At 40.3% G+C, this 11,178-nt stretch overlaps 2 protein-coding genes across 2 annotated transcripts; both read left to right on the top strand.

Annotated features, from left to right (window-relative positions):
• Positions 1-2,443: 2,443 nt before the first annotated feature.
• On the top strand, positions 2,444-4,548 carry LOC135596804 (xyloglucan galactosyltransferase KATAMARI1 homolog). The gene has a single exon (XM_065088966.1). It carries the CDS (start codon positions 2,592-2,594, stop codon positions 4,326-4,328), a length of 1,737 nt encoding a protein of 578 aa, XP_064945038.1. The 5' UTR covers positions 2,444-2,591; the 3' UTR covers positions 4,329-4,548.
• Positions 4,549-7,486: 2,938 nt separating this feature from the next.
• LOC135596805 (GATA transcription factor 1-like) lies at positions 7,487-8,913 on the top strand. The gene is made up of 2 exons (XM_065088967.1): positions 7,487-7,960; positions 8,066-8,913. Exons 1-2 carry the CDS (start codon positions 7,790-7,792, stop codon positions 8,672-8,674), a joined length of 780 nt encoding a protein of 259 aa, XP_064945039.1. The 5' UTR covers positions 7,487-7,789; the 3' UTR covers positions 8,675-8,913.
• The last annotated feature ends 2,265 nt before the right edge of the window (positions 8,914-11,178 follow it).

The following is an 11,178-nucleotide window of genomic DNA, read 5'->3' as shown; positions in this document are numbered from 1 at the left end:
TGGCCTATTATAGCAACTCTAGAAAAAAGACAAAAAGTTATATGATGACTGAATAGAAGAATATAAGCATTAATTAAGATGAACAAACTTAGGTCTACTACCATCCTCACTTCAACATTGAAATGTTCAATGTAGGCTTCCCAAAAAAGCTTTAAAAACCATTTCCTTGAAAAACCATTTCCATCACGGGGTTGAATGGTAACTTGTCGACTCAATCCATTTGACATGTTGTTAGGATGGTCAAACCCGTCAACTACGTTTTAGCATGCGTGCTCTTCGTTATCTCATCTTTCTCCTATCAAATAGTAAATTACAGTATTACCTTCGCAATGTATATTAATGATGCAAAGGAGTTAGAATTAAACTTGGTTGATAGAGAAAAGATACTTATCTCTACCTCTTTGGACAGTAGAGTTATTCTGTGACAATTATGACAGTATTCATTATCTGATTTTGATCTATTTTAGTAAAAATTCTAGAAACTTCATTTGGAATAGAAATGGTAAAATAATAATACATGTTTCTCACAGGATGAAGATAATAAACATCAAGTGGTTAGCACATCCTGAGCAGTGCTGCTTAATACGACAACACGCCATGGTGTGGCATTCGAATCAAACCACCAATATTTTACATCAATAATAACACTGCTAATCGTTAGCCTTAGCCTCGAGATGTGCTAAGCACTGCCTTCATTTCACACCTGTCATCCCGCTGTTCCTCATTCTCACCCTCACGTCTATGGTACGGACTTCTATTATTATTATTATTATTATTTATTTTTTTATTATCGAACAAGGATAAATTATACATGAGGAGAGCTGTGATTTACTGTTCCAAGTACAGAAACAGTAAAGTCATACTCGTTGAGCCGAGTAATCTTATTCGGCTCAGAACATGATCTATCAGTAAATCTTATTCCTTATTGGATCTATCTAAATGGCCGTTCAAACCTGACGCCCTTTAAGAGTGGGAATAATAATTCATACGACGATCCAGACATGCCATTATTATACAATGCGTATCTGTTCCGGTGATCAAACCACGATGAGACATGACGGCATATGCCCCGTCATCGCTCCAATTCACTATCATTATCAACACCCAAAACTACTAACTTGAGTTACTCGTAATTGGTCTCTGTCGTCTCATGAGATTTGACTTTGCGTATTAATATGTTTCTAATTGGTAATGTCACCGACGTGGTAACCTTGATGACAGACATCTCACCTCATCCATCATTATCGATGCCCAAAAGCATAAGCATGGATTAGGACTAATTGGCGTGGATTAAGGTAATATTTTTGTCGCTTTTGAGCTTTGACTGTGACCTCTTATTATGTTCCTAATTAACACACCACCGACGTGATAACGTGTCCCCTAATTGACGCTTACCCAGCCGTTCTGTGGGCCCCAAGAGCGCCCCCACTTGTTTGCTCTAATCAACAAACGAGTAGCTTTAGCAAGACCGGTACGGCGAGTGTAGCTCTTTCTCACGAGCAACGATTTTGTACCTATTTGGTCCTCCCTAGAACTCCACCTGCTTTACCATTTGGCATATCGAATGGGATCCACATGGTACTTTGTCGTACCTTCCGGGGAAAGACAAACGGGTGAGAAAAATATTTTCATTTTTTTTATGCTTCCTAAACGGATCCTGTGACGCGTGGAACGTCGGCACCGGTGATGCATCGGTAAACGCGACCCATCTGAGCGATGGGGAGGGTCACCACAGAGGTGTCCCGCCGCCACCGCCGCGAGCTAACGGCCGTTACGGAGACGATGGCGTAACGGCGTAATTTTTCACAAATTGCCGGGCCCCGCGGCATAACTTTTTGGCATTGAATGGGGGGAGACCGACACGTCGCGGGGTGCGTCCGACCTGGCGGAACAAGCAACCGGCTACCGACGGAGAGGCGGACTGGCGCAGCGTTCTAGCGTGCGCGTCTCCCGGCCCTTTTCCCATAAGACAGAATACCAGAGTCTTCGTGACGCCAACGGCTGTTGCTGTCTTCCCGAGATCTACCCCATTGAGCGTGGGTGAAAAGGAAAGCCTTCTCTCCCCTCTTCGCGGCGTCGATTGCTCCGTGAGTCTTCTCTTCCTGTCTCTCACTCCATTCTTCTCATTGCCTCCTCTTAATTCATTTGTAACTCCGTCGAAATTTGTGTTTTTTTTTTTCATTCACTATTTGTTACCATCTTTGTCGGTGCAAATCGAGACTGGTTGGCCTTTCTCTTCCTGTTGGGATTTTAGAAGGAAATATGGAATTTTGTAGTGGCATTTGATAGGTTTAAAATTGTTTTGTCGGTCAGGCTGGGAATCCCGATCTGGGATCTGATTTCCTGCAAAATTTTGTAATTTTAGGGGTTTTGAAAGTGAAATGTTTCGTAGTCTATATGAAAGATTTGATTTTTAGCGAGAGTTTTTTTTATTGAGGGCTCCGAAGACTGTTGGGTAGTAGTTCCTCTTGTCTCATTTGGATTTTGGGGAGGGCTCAGTAGAAGCGGCCAATTGGATCTGCTCCTCTCAGTTTGATAAGAATTCATTCCTTTCGGATCGATCAGTTGAGCTGATTTTGGGTCAGAATCTCATGAGACGGCGGTCATCGGCGTTCAACCATCAGGAGGAGATGGAGAAGGCCAACGGCAAGCCTCCGCCATCTCGGCTCTGCTTCTTGGCTACCCTATCGGTCATGTTCTGGATCATGATCTTCTACTTCCATTTCACCGTTCTCAGTAGCAACCCCATCAGCAATCCTGAGCAACCCGTTCCCTTCTCCTCCATCTCGTCCAAACCCCAGCGGATTTCGGAAGCATATGAAGCACTTGAACTGCCCAAAATGAAGGCGCCGACCAAATCAAAACCAGCAGATACCCGTCGAGCACCAGAGGCGTTCCCCTTCACCCGTGCCCTCCAGACTATCGAGAACAAAAGCGACCCTTGCGGTGGGAGGTATATCTACGTCCATGATCTCCCTTCCCGGTTCAACGCTGACATGCTTAGAGATTGCCGAAAGTTGAGCCTTTGGATCAACATGTGCAAGTTCACAAGCAATGCTGGCATGGGACCTCCGCTCGAGAATTCAGATGGGGTCTTCTCGAACACAGGATGGTACGCCACTAATCAGTTTGCGGTGGATGTGATCTTCAACAACCGGATGAAGCAGTACGAGTGCTTGACAGAAGATCCATCCATCGCTGCTGCTATCTTCGTGCCCTTCTATGCTGGTTTTGACATAGCTCGATATCTTTGGGGATACAATACCTCAGTCAGGGATGCTGCATCTCTGGATTTGGTTGAATGGCTCATGAAGAGGCCTGAATGGAGTGTGATGGGGGGAAGAGACCACTTCTTGGTGGCAGGGAGAATTACTTGGGATTTCAGGAGATTGACTGATTCTGAAACAGATTGGGGAAACAAGCTTCTATTCTTGCCAACTGCAAGAAACATGTCGATGCTGGTTGTGGAAGCAAGCCCATGGAATGCTAATGATTTTGGGATACCTTATCCCACATACTTTCACCCAGCAAAGGATGCTGATGTCTTCATTTGGCAGGACCGGATGAGGCAGTTGGAGCGGAAGTTTCTCTTCTCATTTGCGGGTGCACCACGCCCTGATAATCCGGAATCAATCAGAGGGAAGATCATAGATCAGTGCAAAAGGTCCAAAGTTTGCAAGTTGTTGGAGTGTGATTTTGGAGAGAGCAAGTGTCACTCCCCAAGCAGCATAATGCAGATGTTTCAGAGTTCTTTATTTTGCTTACAACCTCAGGGAGATTCATATACAAGGAGATCAGCTTTTGACTCCATTTTGGCTGGTTGCATACCTGTTTTCTTTCATCCTGGCTCTGCTTATATACAATATACATGGCATCTCCCAAGAAACTACTCAACATACTCGGTGTTTATACCTGAGGATGATATTCGAAAGAGGAGTGTCAGTATCGAGGAAAGGTTAAAGCAAATCCCTCCCCATGTTGTGGAAACAATGAGAGAGACAGTCATAAGCCTTATACCAAGCCTGATATATGCAGATCCTAGGTCTAAGTTGGAGACTCTTAAGGATGCCTTCGATGTGGCTGTACAGGCAATCATCGACAAAGTTACAAGACTAAGAAGGGACATAATTGAAGGCCATGAAGAAAAGGATTTCATTGAAGAGAACAGCTGGAAGTATGCTTTGTTGGAGGATGGTCAGCGAACAGTTGGGCCACATGAGTGGGATCCTTTCTTCTCTAAGCCTAAGGATGGTAATGGTGATTCTGGCACTTCATCTGCTGAAGCTGCTAAGAATTCTTGGAAGAATGAACAAAGGAGTCAGACTTGACTTCTATCAAGATTGATTTGGAAGATAAGGCTAATTGCTCAAGTATGGTTTGCCGTCATAGGTGCAATCTGAAGCTACTTGACAGAAAGCGAATTTTCAAATTATAGTTATGTGGATAAGTGAATTTTTGATATTTCATTTTGAGTGAATTTGATGAGCTTGTTCACAAGTTGTAACACATGCCTACAACAATGTTAGAAATTCCAAGGTAGGTTGCGGATGTTGTCTTCCCTACATATTGAATTTGATATATTCTTTTTATTTGAACACATGCTCTATTATTAATTCTCTGTAACTCTTCCATTACATGTTTAACAACGATGGAAATACTTTTATCGAACCGAATGTGAGACATAATAATGATAAATTCTTTAGCTTTTTTGCATACATTTTTGTCGATATATGATTACTTTGTGTCTTACTGTGTGTTTTACTTGGTGGCAATATGATTACACAAACAATTGCGACTGTAACATAAGATGCTTCTTAAAACATGAATTGTAGCATCCTGAAAATTCATATGGATGTAAAACTTTGGCATTTCTATTGTAGTCCTCTGATGAAGATTATCGATATTAGAATATACATACATATATATATATATATATATATATATATATATTCTTTTTCTTAAGTTAGTGAATCCTAATCATTTGGATGGGAATCAAAATGCCTTTTGACACTCGGGTAAGTTGCTAAGCTACATATGCAGCTCAGTGGTGAAACTGATCTTTGTGTTTGTTTCATGTGATGCATGTTTCATGTGTATAAGATATTTGTGTTCCTAGCTTCATGTGCTTCCAAGAACCGTGTCACTTGTTCTTCAAGAATACTCAAGCAATCAATGTTGGACTGCATGTTACTCCTTACTGTGCATGATGACACTGGCACAGAGGTAGGGGACAAAGGTTCTGCGACAATCTTTTCTTCTTGGTGCTTGATTGAATGATTGATCCTTGCTCAGCTTTCATCAGTCTTAAAATGTGTGATGCCTACTGCGGAACTTTAGAGACTTTTTATATTGCTTACATTAGAATGCTTTATTAAGAACAACTTTGTAGGATGTAGGATATACATAATATGATTATTCGGATTAATTATGTTCTTGCTTTACTTTTGCTTTATATGGAATCTTGTCCAAGAAGCAGAAAGATGTTGAAAAGCATCTCAGCACGCTGGTGGATTGGTAGATGTTAAGTTGTGCTGTATGTCACCATGTTGCCTCTGGAAGTTTGGGGTTTCTGGCCAAGCTTGGACTGTGTGCTGGACCACAAAATCCTACACCATTCAAAAGATCTGGTGGGATAGGGATCGCAAGATGAAGGACATGAGATCGACAAGATCGATGGTTCGGATCATCTGGGTGCAGCAATTGTTCGTGCGCCGAAAGATGTGGTTGGATAGGGATGTCGAGATTAGGTTGCAAGATCGACAACACGGATGGTTGAGATCATTTGAGAGCACGAGTAGACCGTTTGGGCATAATGGAGAGATGATGAGCTGTAATAAACTTTGGTGAAGAAGTCCATCCCGATCTTAAGATATGGATATGTAATGCAGAGCGAGGAATCTTTTAAGACAATACTAAAAAGGGTTAAAAGTTTATTTTGTGATTTTGACCATGAATTAGTTAAGTTTTTTATGGTTAACTTAAGTCTTTATGATTTATTTATATCTAAAATAATTTTTATATTTAAAAAAGCATAATATATTTTTTTTCGTTAAGTCTAAGTTAATATATATTAGAGATATGTTGATTCACAATAAATTATTAATATAATAATATATATAATTTAAGTTAAAAAAATATTAAGATTCATTTTAGTCGTTATGATTTTTTGCTATGGATCACTTAAACCCTTATAGCTTACTAATATTTAAAATAATTCTTATATTTTTAAAAATATAGCATATAATGATAAGTATAATTTAAGTTTAAAAAATGATTAAGATTCATCTTATTGAAAAAGAGAAAGCGTCAGAGGCCGTAGCGACGGATGAAGGCGGAGAGGTAGAGGTAGGAGAAGCTGGAGGCGGAAGTGAGGGAGAGTTGGACCAATACATTGTAGGTGTAGTGTAGGAGATGACAAATTGGGAGGCGATAGGGACGAAGATGCTAGGAGGATAAAGAGGGACTAGAAGACCACTACCTGCATAACGTCAGATTGGTTGATACACATCCACTTGAGACAAAATCAAAAGCTCTTGAGCTTGTCATCAACGTCGAAGAGGCTACATGCATATAATGTCCTATTATGCAACAATGACTCAGTGTTGTTGTTGATGGTCGCCTTCGCGACAATGCCTCCTTTCGCCATTGATGGTGATCTTAATTTTTTTTTAACTTAAATTACATGTCATTATATTATTGATTTATTAAGAGTCAGCATGTCACGTAAGCAAACTCTAACGTATGTTAACTCAAACTTGACCGGAGAAGTTTTTATGTTATATTTTTAAAAGTATAGAAGTTATTTTAGACATGAATAAACCATAAGGGCTTAAGTGATCTACGAGCAAAATCACATGAGCTAAAATGGATCTTAATTTTTTAAAAATTTAAATTACACGTATCATTATATTAATAGTTTATTATGAGTCAATATGTCACGTAAATAGACTCTAACATTTATTAACTCAGACTTGATGGGAGGGACTTATATATCATATTTTAAAAAATATAAAGGTTATTTTAGACACGAGTAAACCATAAAGGTTTAAGTGGTTCATGACTAAAATTATAGGGTTAAAATAAAACTTAATCATACTAAAAATAAATCGATACAATAAAAAAATATTAAAAAATTAAAATTAAACATTGTTAGAAAAAATATATATAAGAAACAATAATCCAAATATGAATTAGTCTTAAAGGTGAAATCTCATCATTTCAAATCTCTTTTAACATCATCGGTGGTATAAAAACACAACTGATCAAAATAAATTTGTATGTTATGAACTCACCCTTCCCCGTGAAAACTTTAATGTGATATTACCATTTACATTACATCCATTCACACAACATGATACACTCCTCGGCAGAAGCACCCTTTCACCTCATCCCATGCATGCGAATCTGAATGCCTAAAGCACTGCCAAATACTATTTTCCTTCTCTCTTCTCATCATTTGATATTTAAATACTTTCCTTATCTCGATATGGTTCACACGAATGCCCGAGCAAATTCATCCTCTGTTGGGTAGTAAAACATCCACAATGACTCGCCTCGCAACATCGATTTGTTCCCACGCGTACACGAATCGCTCTCAGACATTAATGGCAATGAAGAGACCCAAAACAGAGCCGAAATGGTTAAAAGGTAAACAGGAAGAAGCAAGAAACAGAGACCGCCAAAAAGACATAAAGAAAGAAAAGAACAAGGAAAATAAAAGAGTAGGAAGAAAACTGCTGCCTTTCATCTCTCGTTGGTCTCCGCTGCTTCCGAGCTGTCGGAGAAGGCGATGGTGGAGACGTTGGAAATGGCGCCGGCGACGGCGGGGGAGGCGTGCTTCGCGGACGAGGTCCTCCTCCTTGAGTTACCCTCTGACCCTTACCATCCGTCCGTCGCCGAGTTGAAGCATCAGGCCCAAATTTTGCAGGAGTTCTTTGAGCCATCCGTCGAAGGGCTTCCAGTTTGGCACCGACCTCCCGAAAAATCTGATTTTTATGCTTGGAAGATGATAAAAATCTGATTTTTTTTCTTTCTTTTTCTCTTGCGTTTGGTGGCACCTTTCTAGGGCTTGCCGACCGAGGGGAAAGGCGGAGGAGACGAGGAGGAAGAGGAGCTCGAGTGGCTCGCGAACAAGGACGCATTTCCGGCGCTGGAGACGTCGTTCGAGATGCCCTCCCGCCCGCGCACCGGCAGCGGAGGCAGCGAGGGCTGGGACGGCGCCACCGTAGGCGCGGTGGCAGAGCGCAAGAGTCCGGTCTCGGCCTTCTCCGCCGCGACTTCATTCTCCGCGCCGGTTCGACCGAGGAGCAAAGGGCGGAGGCCGCGCCGGAGGGTGCTGACCGGCCTCTCGCCCGAACCTCCCACCGTGGCAGTGGCGGGGAAGTCGACGGCCGTGGAGAGGCGGCGGTGCCGCCACTGCGAGGCGGAGGAGACGCCGCAGTGGCGGGCGGGGCCGGAAGGGCCCAAGACGCTGTGCAACGCGTGCGGCGTGAGGTATAAGTCCGGTCGCCTCGTGCCGGAGTACCGGCCAGCGAGCAGCCCCACGTTTTCCCCCGCCGATCACTCCAACTTCCACCGGCAGATCCTTGAAATGCGTCGCCAGAGGTCTACCCGCCAGCGGAGAAGTGCCGGGGCGCCACCGCCGGCCCCCCTCGTTAATTCTCCGGTGATGTAACCCACCGCTCTCTAGAAAAGACTAAATAGACAATAAATCTCTCTCTCTCTCTCTCTCTTAGAGAACTGTTTTTTCTTTTGCCTTTGAGGGAGGACTACATATTTTCCATATTTTAGCCATAGAAAATGTTAGCTTTACTTAATTGGTACTCATTTATTTATTTATTTAGCGAGTTTTAAGGCTTATTATAAGTCACAAAAATAAAAAAGAAAATCCAATTGGGTTTTTATTTTTAGTTACGTCATATGAATTTTTAGAGAAAAAAATACAACTCTCTCTCTCTCTTTTATACTTCAATAATTAAAGGGTCGATCTTTCACTTGTATATTGAAAATTATGATGTATTTGTCCTCATCAACAATCACTTATATTGACTTATATTGAACTTTTGTCCTCATCAAGATTTTTCTTCACCTGTGAATTGACTTCAACCTATTCTTGTCCTCATCAAGAATCTTGATTGCCCATCAAACCTAACTACGACTGCAGCACTTTAGAGCTTTTCTAGTAAACAACTGTTGGATTCTTGTGAGGAAGATGCAGTATTATTGCGTGTTCATATCATGGCGATGGCATCTTATTCTTTTCTTCTTCTTCCTCCTCCTCCTCCATTGTCCTTAAATAGTCATTACTTTGAACATCCAACTCTTTAGTTGATGATAAACAAATTTTAATTATATTGTCATTTTTATTCTTTAACATCGATGATAAACATGATTAGTATGTGGATGATCGAAATATACGGAGGAATGTATATGTCACGATGGAATTTATAGGGCATATATGTTATTTTTGAACTTAATATATATGTAAAATTCCCAAGACAATATAATATGTAAGGGATTATTGTAAATTAAATTTAATAATGACCTATAAAAGGCTAATATGTTGTTGATGTAACGAATAAAAAATGTCGAAGGTCTTCAAGTCTCGCCTTGATCACTTATCTTTTGTAATAAAAATAAATCATGTTAAAGAAAAATTGTTTTTTTAGAAAAATAAAATGACTGAATATATTGATTGATGATGGAAGCAAATGTGTTTCATTAATATCTAATATATATTAAAAATTATGAGATAGTAAAAAATAATGTTGTTTATTTATACCAAATCATAATTTTTTTTGCCTAAATGCTTCGTTCCGAATAGATTTGAGTCTTTTATGTATAAATAAGACTATAGTATTGAATTTGTTGGAAATTGAATAATGAGGTGTTTGCACTAATTGCATAATTGATTGTTTATCGGTTGCATATTAAATTTATCTTTTTGCATGATGAGTTATTTATAGTGAGCAGTAATTTATGCTAAAATATATAAATAAAAATAAATATTATACGGATTAAGTCAAGCATCCAAAATATGATATTGTCAAATCGATGCATATCGTAAGACATTGACTTGAAAAACATCCTTGTGAACATACTTTATTTGTAAAATATAGAGAGGTAGAAAGGATATTAATTGCTTATTTATTGATAGATGATGTAATTTATATTCATAATGATGCTAACATGATTCAAGAGTTTCGAAGGAATTTTAGGAAGCAAAAGGAATATGCGCATTGACAGGCGAAATATCAACTTCTTTGGCCAACCTCAGTGAAATCCAATACTTGTAAGTGCAGGGATTTTTTCTTACAATAAATTGACAGGGTCAGTACCAGCTTTTCTAGCATATCTGCCATCACTGTAGTAAGTATTCCTAATGACTTGTATGATTCCTTTGCTGAAACTATTTAGGCTTAACATCATGAAGCTGCTTGCAGAGATTTGGCAAACAATGAACTGAGTGGATTAGTACCTTCTTCTCGCCTTACAAAATCACAGAATGGATCACTTACGTTAAGGTTTATTTCCTTCTCGAAACGTCGTATCTCTCTCTCTCTCTCTCTCTCTCTCTCTCTCTCTCTCTCTCTCTGTTATATACCTTATCATTCAACGTAAGAAAGAACATAAATGAAATCATGATGAATCCTTGCCACGAATTATTCATTGCAAATCGTCACCATTTAATTGACCTTGAATCCTCTGAATGGTAGAATCGAGGATAATAGGGATGTTTGTTTCGATGCCACTTCATGCGAAGCAAAGCGAAGAAAACTGCACCAACCTTTACGCCATGGTCGAGGTGTTAATATGGCTTGGTCTAATCCCAGATTCACAAGGTTGATGTCGGGTCAAGTTGGGTGCAAGCGTCGTCTCCCAAGTGTGGTTCTTCCTCGACGGGTTGCTGTTGCTTTGTTACCGGTTCTTACACAAAGGTCGAGGTCGAGAGAGGGATTTTTCAACTCGACCCTTCCGAAGTTCAAGTTAGCTTTTTGGTGGAATGAGAAAGAGTTGAGTGTTTGAAGTACCCCTCATCTCCTGATTAAGGAGGGTTAGCTTTTATACATATGATGATAAGTTGGTCGTACAAGGTCAATTAATTACGGTCAGCTTCTTAGGCGGCCAGCTTAAGCTTTTGTGCGAGCGTTGACCGACCTGTACGGATCGACGCCGCAC

This window comes from Musa acuminata, chromosome BXJ1-11, assembly GCF_036884655.1.
Source record: "Musa acuminata AAA Group cultivar baxijiao chromosome BXJ1-11, Cavendish_Baxijiao_AAA, whole genome shotgun sequence".
Lineage (NCBI taxonomy): Eukaryota > Viridiplantae > Streptophyta > Magnoliopsida > Zingiberales > Musaceae > Musa > Musa acuminata.
This window is presented reverse-complemented; position numbering and strand designations above follow the sequence as displayed.

Coding starts and splice junctions, on each gene's coding strand:
- LOC135596804 (XM_065088966.1), top strand. CDS start 2,592: ATGAGACGGCGGTCATCGGCGTTCAACCATCAGGAGGAGATGGAGAAG.
- LOC135596805 (XM_065088967.1), top strand. CDS start 7,790: ATGGTGGAGACGTTGGAAATGGCGCCGGCGACGGCGGGGGAGGCGTGC. Junction 7,961..8,065: donor CATCCGTCGAAGGGCTTCCA/GTTTGGCACCGA, acceptor GCACCTTTCTAG/GGCTTGCCGACCGAGGGGAA.